The following is a 13,611-nucleotide window of genomic DNA, read 5'->3' as shown; positions in this document are numbered from 1 at the left end:
TCATTGTCGCAAAATAATTGACCGACAGAGTTTAAAATACCGAGGCGCAGCGCCGAGGTGTTTTAAACGTCAGTGAAGGTAAATTATTTTGCGACAATGATCGAGTATAGCTATACATTATCCCTCTTATTACATGGCTAACTTACTAACAATATACCTAATTCATCGACAAGACTAGATCAAATGAAGACGCAGTTGTTCTGTGGCTCTGTCAGCCCAAATAAAGTGATTATTATTATCGGCAGCCGGCAGGTCTCTGGTCTGATTGCATGACTGAGTGCAGCTGTGCATATGCTGAGCTGCACTGAGGCAGTGTGTCAGTGGGGCTTGATTGCGAACAGCTGCGCACAGCGGTCATTATTGTCCCACAGCGGTCATTATTGTGTGATAACGGACCTCTGACGCGCGCTATTGACCAATCACAAGCAAGCATTTCGGCGAATGTGAAAACGCCATGTAATAACGAAAAATTATTCACCGCTGTCGGGGGCTATTGACCAATCACAAGCAAGCATTTCGGCGAATGTGAAAACGCCATGTAATAACTTGTAATAACAGACAGCCTCATGTAAACAAGACGAAAGTCTTTCTCTGGTCTGCATCCCCTTAACAATTGTGTGTATTGAGCCGTACTGTATATTTTACCCATTCTGCAATCTGTTAAATACAAGTTTCAATCAATCAAACCTACGCCAGGTGCCTATTGCTTAATAACAGCGCAGCAGTGCTGCTTTTGCTTCCGCGTTTTCCCTGATTGGCTGCGCCATGCCCCGCGGCAGGCGCGGCAACCGCAGAGCGGAGCGGCAGAGCGAGCGGAGCGGCAGAGCGAGTAATCCGCCATGATTTTCATTCGGTGCTTCAGCTCACCTGGCAGAGCACCGGTCCTGCGGTCCGTTGTTGACGAGTTCGAATCCCATAAAAAAAAATTTTTTAACGTGATTTTTTTTTAACATGTATTCTTTCGCCGGTTAAGGTTAGGCATGGTTAAGGTTAAGGTTAAGGTTAGGCATTGTTTCGGAGTTGGTTAAGGTTAGAACGGTTAAGTTTAGGCGCTGTTAAGGAGCTGGTTAAGGTTAGAGTTTGTCTTAGAGACAGCCTATTTCCGCACTGCCGCTCTCCCGCGTTGCCGCGGTCACATGGTCAAATTGTCACATTCTTGCACTGCTGCGCTGTTAAAAAGCAACACGCGCCCCAGGTGCCATCAGGCTCCAGCCACTCTTTGCCACATGTTCTGGTCATGCCCATCATTATCCCGATTCTGGCCTTCTGTTTTCGAGACCTTTTCCTTCATCTGTGACATGGAGAGCCGCCCTAACCTCTTGGTTGCAGCAGTCTTTGGAGTGCTCCCTGGCGAAATGAGGGTATCTCTTGCTCAATCAGATGCTGTGGCCTTCTCCTCTTTGTTGGCTAGATGCCTTATCTTGCTTAACTGGAAGTCAGCCATTCCTCCATCACATCAACACTGGGTCGAAGATGTGATGGTGATGGCACACCTAAAACATCAGAGACTTAAATATTCCACCAGGGGCTCTACCCAGAAGTTTTTCAAGGTTTGGCAGCCATTTATAGATTATTTTAATTTAAATTCCCGGTTGAGGATGTTTAAGCATAGGACAGTGATTTATTAGATAGGCCATTTCTGTATGGCAAGTGACAGCCTGTATAAGAACGATGCAATTTTCTTTATTATTATTATTCTTTTTCTTTTTCTCTTTTTGTTTACAGTATTTTTCATTTATTTTAGGTATTGTGTGGTTATGTGTAATCATGTAGTGTATGTATGTTTGTATGTATATAATGTTGTTGAACCTTAAAAAATCTATAAAAAAAAATGTCAATACACAGACAGAACTCCTGGAGCACATTCACATTCTGTATCATCACATCTTCATATACAAGTACAGCAAAGTGAAGTCTTTGGTTTGGGTTCCTCAACCATACAGCAGCAATGGCAATAGAATAAAAGTAAGCAATAGAAGTAGCATAAAATGCATTACTTGTGCCACCCAAACAACTGCCTCTTTGAACTGCTGTGGTCAGGCAAGCGCTAGCGGCCAGTACAGAGAGACTCAGAAGGAGCTTCTATCCCCAGGCCATCAGGATGCTCAATGACTCTATGTAACATCATCAACCCATCCATCATTGCACACACATCCACATGCACACACTCACTTTAAACAAACACTCACCTTAACACTCACTTTAGACACTTTAACACTACATTATATTTATCTATTTATTAAAAGGATTTGCACTACATTCATTCTTCATTTGCATTTGCACCTTGCCTTAAAAGTGTTGTACCTCATTAAGTCTGCATTTATTGCAGTCTTTCACTGTACTTAGATTGACTTAGGTTGTACTTTAGTTTGTATATTGTATTGTATATTGTAATTCCTCCTTTACTTTTTTTTTTTTACTGTATGAAGCACATTCTCAGGGGCTCATACAGAACAAAGCATTTCACTGTGAAGTACATGTACGTTTATATGTGACAAATAAAAACAAACTTGAATAGTTTAATTAATGTCACACTGAACTCATGTATAAGAGTTCCTGTAGTTACATGACTAGTTCAGACAGATGGAACTCTGGATTAAATCATATGTAAAAACAAATACTGTATCCTCACAGATAGGAGTTCCTGGGCTAGAATGTAACTGTTCCTAGTTTGTTTCCAGGTTACCCTACTACAGTAATCCCATTACATGTAGTAACATGAATCTATTAGTCTCCAAGCCAAAGAGTAGACCTAGGCTGCAGACTCTAGTCTAAAGTAACAGGGATATGTTTTAACAAAATGTTTTAATTTCCATCAGCAGCAATGACAGGAAATCGAGAGGCGTCTGTGATTTTTGTGTGATGGTGAGGAGGACAAGAAAACGACACACAACACCCTGCTCCCATCTAGTGGTCACTTCTGGGAACTACTAACTAAGTTTGCTTTGGTTTGATCAACACAAAGTGTTGTTTTTATAACTATGAACCCGTCCTGCAAGATGATAATCTGACTCGTCATATGATTGCAGATAGGGTGTGCATCTATTGTTACCAGTGATGCCAGTTACTGTAATCTGATTACTTTTTTCAGTAAATAGTAATCTAACTTGTTACTTTTTACAAGCCAGTAATCTGATTACAGTTACTTTTCCAAGTAGCTGTGAGTTACTATTTAGTTACTATCTCATAATGCTGATGATAAGAGAGCCAGGGGTACAGTCAGCTAGACCGGATGGCTGATGACGTCTCATGATGATGACCTGTCTGAGCAGCCAATCGTGATTTATGACATTATGCACTTTCAATAAAGCATTATTAAAAAATAAAAATAAAAAACTGTTGGCATTCTTGTGGCAGCAGCAGGGGGGACGACGACGACTTCGTAACCTAGTTATTTTAATCAAGTAATCAGTAAAGTAACTAGATTACTTTTTAAAGGAGTAATCAGTAATCAGATTATTTTTTACAAGTAATCTGTGGCATCACTGATTGTTACTAAATCGGAAAATAATGTTTTTGCTTGTACAGTTGTACAGTGTCCCCCACCCACCCCTCCTACCCAACCTCCCCCCCACCTACCCAACCTCCTCCAATGTACAGTTTCTACGTCAAATGTATGTACTCTCTTTTCTGGACTCTTTTCGTATCACAAACAGTACTGTATTTGCAAATCTGGTATGTCATAAATGTATAGATGGAGCAGTACTGTCTATCTGTATGTCATGTATGTCATATGTTATGATGAATTGAAAATGGGGGACCCTGATGTAAACAAGATGAAAGTCTTTCTCTGGTCTGCATCCCCTTAACAATTGTTTGTATTGAGCTGTACTGTATTGTACCCATTCTGCAATCTGTTAATAAAGTTTTCAATCAATCAATCAATGCACAGAGAGGGAGGGGGCCGCGGAACACAAGTGTTGTTGGATGTGTTTCCGCCGGACTTTCTGTTAGTGACGTACAGGCGGTTATATATAAAAACAGAACCCGGAATAATTTTTCATTCTTTAGTAAAATGTCTTCCAGGAGATCTATAGCGCCCAGCCGCCCAGAACAACCAAGTTCAGCAGATAACAGGTATATAATAAGCACTAACGCCATCCTCGCGTTGTTGCTGTTCTGACAATAGTTGTCTCATGTTCTGCAACTATTTGTAACGTCAATATCATTGTGCTTCGATAACACAGCTTAGCTGTGTGTTGTTATGAATGAATGAATGAATGAGAACTTTATTTAACAGATTGCAGAATGGGTTTGATTGATTGATTGAAAAGTTTATTAACAGATTGCAGAATGGGTACAATACAGTACGGCTCAATACATACAATTGTTAAGGGGATGCAGACCTGAGAAAGACGTTTGTCTTGTTTACATCAGGGTCCCCCATTTTCAATTCATATAGACATTTATGACATACACAACATGCATGACATTTATGGAATAGGGACATAATTATAGGTATTTAGTACTGATACATTTGTGACATAAACGGTATTCAAATATACAGTACTGTTACCCCTAGATCCTGACAGATACCTGGGTTCCATCCTAGAGAGGCAAATCTTTCCTGTGACAAAATGGCATCCAATGTAATAAAAAAAGTCAACCAACGAACTAGATTCTTGTACCGGATCTCCTCTCTGGTAAACAAGAATACCCTGAAGACTCTGGCAGGAGCACTCATTCAAGGGTACTATGACTATGCGTGCACCTCATGGTACCAAAGCACCTCAAAGGCGCTTAAAACAAAATTACAAACATCACAAAACAAACTGGTCAGACTACTACTTGACCTGAACCCCAGAATCCACCTCACCCCTGCCCACTTTGACAACCTAGGATGGCTTAGAGTAGACGACAGAGTACAGCAACTTGCAATGGGCCTGGTCTACAAGATACACTATACGACCGGGGTACCCATGTACATGTCAAAATACTTCCCAAAGGTCAGTGAATACCACAACCGCTACACCAGAGGAAGCTCAACAAATCATGTTAAACCCAGATTCGGCTCAAACAAGGGACTAAACACGTTTCGCAATTATGCCACAACAATGTGGAACGCCCTACCCAAAGCTGTAAAGGAATGTGAATCCCTGCCCACATTCAAAACCGCTCTTAAAGAGCACCTACGGGAGGCTGCAATTCGAAACTGGCCACCGTAAATGCCCAAAACCCCCACCACCTCCTAATAGACAGTGTCCTCCCCACCGCATGTATTCCCTCCCCGCCGTATGTATATTTCCCTCCCACCCACCCACCCCCTCCTAATGTACAGTCCCCTCCCCATCATATGTATATACTCTTGTCAGGATCTAGGGGTAACAGTACTGTATATTTGAATACTGTATATGTCACAAATGTATCAGTACCAAATACCTATATGTCCCTATGCCATAAATGTCATGTATGTTGTGTATGTCATAAATGTCTATATGAATTGAAAATGGGGGACCCTGATGGAAACAAGACAAACGTCTTTCTCAGGTCTGCATCCCCTTAACAATTGTATGTATTGAGCCGTACTGTATTGTACCCATTCTGCAATCTGTTAAATAAAGTTTTCATTCATTCATTCATTCATTCACAGAGTATATACATATGATGGGGAGGGGACTGTACATTAGGAGGGGGTGGGTGGGTGGGTGGGAGAGAAATATACATACGGCGGGGAGGGAATATATACATGCGGTGGGGAGGAGACAGTCTATTAGGAGGTGGTGGGGGCATTTACGGTGGCCAGTTTCGAATTGCAGCCTCCCGTAGGTGCTCTTTAAGAGCCGTTTTTGAATGTGGGTAGTGATTCACATTCCTTTACAGCTTTGGGTAGGGCGTTCGGTTCCACATTGTTGTGGCATAATTGCGAAACGTGTTTAGTCCCTTATTTGAGCCGAATCTGGGTTTTACATGATTTGTTGAGCTTCCTCTGGTGTAGTGGTTGTGGTATTCACTGACCTTTGGGAAGTATTTTGACATGTACATGGGTACCCCGGTCGTATAGTGTATCTTGTAGACCAGGCCCATTGCAAGTTGCTGTACTCTGTCGTCTACTCTAAGCCATCCTAGGTTGTCAAAGTGGGCAGGGGTGAGGTGGGTTCTGGGGTTCAGGTCAAGTAGTAGTCTGACCAGTTTGTTTTGTGATGTTTGTAATTTTGTTTTAAGCGCCTTTGAGGTGCTTTGGTACCATGAGGTGCACGCATAGTCATAGTACCCTTGAATGAGTGCTCCTGCCAGAGTCTTTTCTTCAGGGTATTCTTGTTTACCAGAGAGGAGATCCGGTACAAGAATCTAGTTCGTTGGCATCATAGCTGATCTGCTGTTTAGGAGAACTCGCAGCTAAGTCTCTGATTGATTGATTGATTGATTGGAAATGTTATTAACAGAATGGGTACAATACAGTACAGCTCAATATACATACAATTGTTAAGGGGATGCAGACCAGAGAAAGACTTTCGTCTTGTTTACATCAGGGTCCCCCATTTTCAATTCATAGTGACATATAATATGACATACTACTAACTAATTTAAACGACCCAATAAAGAACATTAAACGTATCATATCGAAACGTATCCGATAACAATACCGGTATTCAATTAAATTCTAAATTGAATACGGCCTCATGGTCCAGATAAAGAAGTAAACGCACACCCTATATACAATTACACACAACAGGCAAAAATGACATCACTTAAAAATGCTTCAATGTCCCACAAATGGACAGCTGTGCCAATGTCTCCACATAGATGATGAGTGCTAACGTGTGGCACTGAACCTAATGTCTGTTAAAACCAGAATGATCTAATTTAGTAGACGGATGAATTTATACTAGTGATGCACCGATGTGAAAATTGTGGCCGATACCGATAACCGATATTAATATTGCTGTTCTGGCCGATACCGATATTTACCGATGTCGATATCTCTGTATAGAAAACACTTTTTTTATGATAATCAAATAAAGAGCCATTTTCCAAAACGCATAATTTTTTTACTTTTGTAACTTATTTTCAGAAATGACTGATATTTTGAAACTATTTAAGGCCAAAACATGTAAAAAGAAAAAAAAAAGATAATAAAAAAAAAAAAAAAAAAAAACATTTTTTTTAATATCGGCCCTATCTTGATATCGGTCCGATACCGATGTGTAAAAAAACGGCCATATCGGCCGATATTATATCGGCCGCCGATATATCGTGCATCACTAATTTATACTTGATATTATTTTTTACCTACTACTTCTCCTGTGATTTTTCTCCCATCCCAATTTCCTCTCGTGCCAATTCTCCCTCCCCTGTTCTGATCGTTGCTCGCATGTGCCCCCCACTGGCTGGTCGTAGGGAGGATAGAAGCCCATCACATGTCCCCTCCGATACATGTGAATGCAGCCAGTCACATCTTTTCACCTGCCAGTGCGTACTCTCACTCGCTGACAGCCGGATTCGATACCGGTGTCTCTTGCGTTGGTGATGAGTGCAATGTCCGCTGCGCCACCCAGCCGCCCCATACTTGAGATTTCTTAAAACATCTTGGACGGTGCAGCCACGAACATTTCACTTGCACTACACCATCTAGGTCTTTTGAGTAATATTCTCATGGCATCACTATAAACTACTTGAAGTCTCCACAAACTTGCTTTTTTGTAGCTTGACCACAAGTGTGCAGTATAAAGACTTGTGGTGTACAATATGCTCTGAACAGAGACACTTTCACTCCATCTGTACACATACTAAACGTGCGTGAGAGTGTTCGCTTGTGCATACATCCTGCATTGCCTGTATATAGCATTTGTTCTGTAATAAAATGTCCACGATGTTTTACCTTCAAGATTACCCAAGATTATTTTCAGACAATTTAGGAAATGTTAGAGACATTTTGTCCTCTTTGGATCTACATATTAAAACAACACTCTTACTGGCATTGTATTTTATATCATGTTCAACCCCATACACAGTATATAGTAGGGATGGGTACCTTCACATTTGAACCGATGCGGTACTGGTACCTAACGGTACCTTTTTTCGGTACTTGGTCTCTAAAAATGTAATCTACCTACCTCAGTTGTGAAAAAAAATATCCAAACTTCAAATAACCACACTTTCGACCGTTTTCGGCTTGCCATTGCCCCGACTGCTTTGTTGTTGAATCAAGTCAAATCCTAGGTAAGCGTATATTGTGCGTGTGAACGTTGAAGTGAAAAGAAAAAAGTGTAACCAACAACGGTATCTCACGTGAATCGATACTCTGTAGTACCGACGTGTTTCGGTAAGTACCTTTTTAAAAGTACCGAATTCGGTACCCATCCCTAGTATATAGCAACAAGCTGCTGGAGACCAGCGCTACTCGGACTAAATACCACAAGATCATCTGCATACATAATATGGTTCACTAAAGTATCACCAGTATTTCATGCACTCGGTTGCTCGGACAGACCATCGACATATAGATTAAAAAGAACTGGTGACAAAATTCCCCCTTGTCTGACCCCATTGCTAACCCCTAATGGGGCTGAGACACTATTGCCCCATTTTGCATGCATAGTCTGGTGGGAATATCAATAAGCCAGAATTCTCACAATGTATCCAGGCACCCCTCTTTATTCGAGTTGGGGGGGGGGGGGGGGGGGGGGGGGGAATAAAATGTAATTTCTTTCAATTTCAAAGTTGCGTGCTCTAACTGCTTTTCCTAATTTCTTCACATGATGCTCTAGCTGGCAAGCAGGCCAAGAAAATGCTTAAAAAGGAACAGCATTTAAAAGTGAATTGTATCCTTCGAGTGACATCCTTGTAAATGAAAAAATAGTGCTTGGAAAAGTACATAAGTCCTTGAATTTCAATTTGCAATGTCTGTGGTAACCCTGGTTTAAATAATCCTCTACTGTTTTTCTTCCATTTTATTTAGCTCTGAAGGAGGTAATGAAAACCAAGCCAGTGGAGCTCGCAAGAAAACCAAATGTGAGTAAATCAAACCCAGTGTTTCCCCAGGAAAGTAGTTAGTGGAGGATAGGAACCTCAGAGTGAGAAACTACCCTTATCTAAACCTGGTGTTAAACCAGATGCAAGCCGCATTTTACAATAAACCTCTGTGGGGCTGCTTAAAAATAATAATAATTATAATCGCAAATTTAATCGCAATATCTGTCAGAAAAATCGCAATTAGATTATTTCCCAAAATCGTGCAGCCCTACCCTTATTGTGTCTAAACCTGGTGTTAAACCAGGAACTACCCATATCTAAGCCAGTACAGTATGCTAAGTAGTACAGGGCTATACTGCATGCTTAGTAGTACATGGTTATACTGCGTTCTAACTTAGTACAGTAGTACAATTTAATCGGCTTTCAAGTATACTATCATGGACATTTTAGCTGACACTTGCATCTGCTCCTAACTAGCACCTGCATCTGCCTGCTTGCGGTTTTGTTTTGCTCTGTTTGTCTTACCATGTTTTAATCTTGTTCTGTTTTAACTATTTCTTTTACCCCCTGCCCCTATCCCTCACGACTCACAAGGCTGTGCCTTTTGCCAGGTCGCCATTGTAAATAAGAATTTGTTGTTAATTACTTACCTGGTTAAATAAAGGTTAAATAAAAAAAAAAAGGGGAAAAAATCTGCATTATCCTGCATGCGAAGTAGTACTATAGATTGTATTCAATATGTAACATTATATTACAGACCAGAAGACATGTGTTTATTGTGCTTGTTGTGACTCAACTATAACGAGCTGACCACCATGTTACAGTTATGTTAAACAGTTCAGAATCATCTTTCTCTTCATCCTCATCCTTCTTCCTCATCTTTCTCTTCTTCCTTCTCTTTCTCTTCTTCCTTCTCTTCCTCATTCTCACATTTCTCTTCCTACTCCTCATCCTTCTCTTCTTCCTCATCTTTCTCTTCCAGCCAGCGGCACAGTGGTGAAGTCTCGCTACCGGCAGCCTGTTGTTGAGAAGAGCTCTCTGCCCAAGGTAATACTCTCTGTCAGGGGGCGGAGCCTAGGTAATACTCTCTGTCAGGGGGCGGAGCCTAGGTAATACACTGTCCTAGGTAATAGTCTCTGTCAGGGGGCGGAGCCTAGGTAATACACTGTCCTAGGTAATACTCTGTCCTAGGTAATACTCTCTGTCCGGACCTAGGTAATACTCTCTGGGTAATACTCTCTGTCCTAGGTAATACACTGTCCTAGGTAATACTCTGTCCTAGGTAATACACTGTCCTAGGTAATACTCTGTCCTAGGTAATACACTGTCCTAGGTAATACACTGTCCTAGGTAATACACTGTCCTAGGTAATACTCTCTGTCCTAGTTAATACACTGTCCTAGGTAATACTCTGTCCTAGGTAATACACTGTCCTAGGTAATACACTGTCCTAGGTAATACTCTCTGTCCTAGGTAATACACTGTCCTAGGTAATATTCTGTCCTAGGTAATACTCTCTGTCCTAGGTAATACACTGTCCTAGGTAATACACTGTCCTAGGTAATACTCTGTCCTAGGTAATACACTGTCCTAGGTAATACACTGTCCTAGGTAATACACTGTCCTAGGTAATACTCTGTCCTAGGTAATACACTGTCCTAGGTAATACTCTGTCCTAGGTAATACACTGTCCTAGGTAATACACTGTCCTAGGTAATACACTGTCCTAGGTAATACTCTGTCCTAGGTAATACACTGTCCTAGGTAATACTCTGTCCTAGGTAATACTCTGTCCTAGGTAATACACTGTCCTAGGTAATACACTGTCCTAGGTAATACACTGTCCTAGGTAATACTCTGTCCTAGGTAATACTCTGTCCTAGGTAATACACTGTCCTAGGTAATACTCTGTCCTAGGTAATACACTGTCCTAGGTAATACTCTGTCCTAGGTAATACACTGTCCTAGGTAATACTTAAGCATTACATCACACGCAGGAGTGGTTTGTGACCAATAAACCATGCCTAGGGGTGGTCGTTAGGCCCGAGGCGCAGCCGAGGGTCGTTAGACCCCCCCTAGGCATGGTTTATTGGTCACAAACCACGACTGCACGTGGTGTAAAGCTTTTATACAACTGCCAGATTCATCCAACCTTATTTCTATACAATAAACACACATTAATCGAAGATTTATTGAAAAAACCATCCGCCAGAAAAAGTAGTTCCCACAACTACAAAAAAGACAAGTTGCCTCCATGTGGAAGCAGCTTGAAGTGCATCCAACCAAACTAACACATCCAACTGTGTATTATTGGAATGATTGAGAGAAGTTGCCTCATGTGGAAGCAGCTTGAAGTGCATCCAACCAACTAACACATCCAACTGTGTATTATTGGAATGATTGATTGAAAATTTTATTACCAGATGCAGAATGGGTACAATACAGTACGGCTCAATACACACAATTGTTAAGGGAATGCAGACCTACTTTCCATAGAACTTCATTCTTAGATGCTTCTATATAAAGTAGGTAAAACAAATTAAAACGTTTTCTTTGCCCTATAGGAAAAAAACGTTTTCTTCGCCCTATTTTTTTATTTATTTCTTTTAGCCTAAACTTAACCAGTTGGAAACCAGGGGTACAGTAATAAAATTAGCAATCAACCAATCAATCAATTCAATAGACCATGCTCACTTAAAACAGCGCTGCTTCTCTCTCAGTCTGACTCCCCCGCTGTTGCAGACAGGAGTGTGTGTGTGTGTGTGTGTGTGTGTGTGTGTTTGTGGGTACGCCAGCGTCGGACAGTGTGAGAGAGAACGCTGCAGTCTGTAGAAAGAAGGAAGTAGAAATTTAAATCAATTAATCTATCAATCAAACCGCGATTTTTCTTTTGTTCTAGATTGACTCAAGACCCATCAATTACATCATCCAACATTGTTTAAAGGGCTAACACATTCCCCTTGACAGAATCGCTTCATATTTAGTCGTTATGGTGCTTTCAACATAACCATTTGTTGTCCGCGATCTTGTTTTCTCCCGGAGTGAGCCGGGGAGGGTTATGTGATTCGGTTGTGGGCGGGTCCTGAGCCCAGGACCGTGGATTGTTGCCAATAAAGACGTGTGAATGGCCAATCAGAATCGAGAAATTTGCATGCCGTTGTATAAACTGTCCTAGGTAATACTCTGTCCTAGGTAATACTCTGTCCTAGGTAATACTCTGTCCTAGGTAATACACTGTCCTAGGTAATACACTGTCCTAGGTAATACTCTGTCCTAGGTAATACTCTGTCCTAGGTAATACTCTGTCCTAGGTAATACTCTGTCCTAGGTAATACACTGTCCTAGGTAATACACTGTCCTAGGTAATACTCTGTCCTAGGTAATACTCTCTGTCCGGACCTAGGTAATACTCTGTCCTAGGTAATACTCTGTCCTAGGTAATACTCTGTCCTAGGTAATACTCTGTCCTAGGTAATACACTGTCCTAGGTAATACTCTGTCCTAGGTAATACTCTGTCCTAGGTAATACACTGTCCTAGGTAATACACTGTCCTAGGTAATACTCTGTCCTAGGTAATACTCTGTCCTAGGTAATGCACTGTCCTAGGTAATACTCTGTCCTAGGTAATACTCTGTCCTAGGTAATACTCTGTCCTAGGTAATACTCTGTCCTAGGTAATACACTGTCCTAGGTAATACACTGTCCTAGGTAATACTCTGTCCTAGGTAATACACTGTCCTAGGTAATACTCTGTCCTAGGTAATACACTGTCCTAGGTAATACTCTGTCCTAGGTAATACTCACTGTTATCATGATGATCTGATGGAATCTGCTGTTAAATAGATGTGTTCTAGATGCTTCTGAAAGCGCCGCACTGCAGCAGTGACTTTATCTCATCAGTTTCAACTCATGACTCCGTGTCTCTACCCCCCCCCCCCTGCTTCTTCCCCAGAGTAACTCTCTCACCAACGAGTTTGTTCTCCCACCGAGACCGTCCTCTCCCAAGCCCGCTGGCGGCGTCAGATCGTCCTCTCCTAAGCCCGCTGGCGGCGTCAGACCGTCCTCTCCCAAGCCCGCTGGCAGCGTGAGACCGTCCTCTCCTAAGCCCGCTGGCGGAGTCAGACCGTCCTCTCCTAAGCCCGCTGGCGGCGTCAGACCGTCCTCTCCCAAGCCCGCTGGCGGAGTCAGACCGTCCTCTCCCAAGCCCGCTGGCGGAGTCAGACCGTCCTCTCCCAAGCCCGCTGGCGGCGTCAGACCGTCCTCTCCTAAGCCCGCTGGCGGCGTCAGACCGTCCTCTTCCAAGCCCGCTGGCGGCGTCAGACCGTCCTCTTCCAAGCCCGCTGGCGGCGTCAGACCGTCCTCTCCTAAGCCCGCTGGCAGCGTCAGACCGTCCTCTCCCAAGCCCGCTGGCAGCGTCAGATCGTCCTCTCCTAAGCCCGCTGGCGGCGTCAGACCGTCCTCTCCCAAGCCCGCTGGCGGCGTGAGACCCCGGGTGGCCACCCCCCCGAGACGGTCCATGGCCCCTCGGTCCACCTGTAAGTCCCAGACACCTCCTCCAAGCATTCCTAATGACGTCGACCTTATACAGAGTACCGTGTCTGTGAGCCACCACTAGGGGGCAGAGTGACTTAACCGCGAGTGAACGTCTAACAGTGAGGCTACATGGAGCCATTAGCCCTTTCACTGTGACAATACAG

General features: G+C 42.6%; 1 protein-coding gene across 1 annotated transcript in view; it reads left to right on the top strand.

Moving 5' to 3' along the window:
• Positions 1-3,955: 3,955 nt before the first annotated feature.
• LOC311224615 (HAUS augmin-like complex subunit 8) overlaps positions 3,956-13,611 on the top strand; it is a 28,912-nt gene continuing 19,256 nt past the window's right edge. Inside the window, exons 1-4 of the mRNA XM_084309656.1 lie at positions 3,956-4,077; positions 8,900-8,952; positions 9,896-9,960; positions 12,867-13,449. Of these exons, the coding sequence (XP_084165782.1) occupies positions 4,016-4,077; positions 8,900-8,952; positions 9,896-9,960; positions 12,867-13,449 (763 nt within the window). The 5' untranslated portion in view covers positions 3,956-4,015. The remainder of the gene's footprint in view (positions 4,078-8,899; positions 8,953-9,895; positions 9,961-12,866; positions 13,450-13,611) is intronic.

The sequence above is a fragment of the Notolepis coatsorum genome (genome assembly GCF_963971535.1).
Source record: "Notolepis coatsorum genome assembly, chromosome: 3".
Taxonomy (NCBI): Eukaryota; Metazoa; Chordata; class Actinopteri; order Aulopiformes; family Paralepididae; genus Notolepis; species Notolepis coatsorum.
Note: the sequence above shows the minus strand (reverse complement) of the source record. Positions and strands in the feature narration are given on the sequence as shown.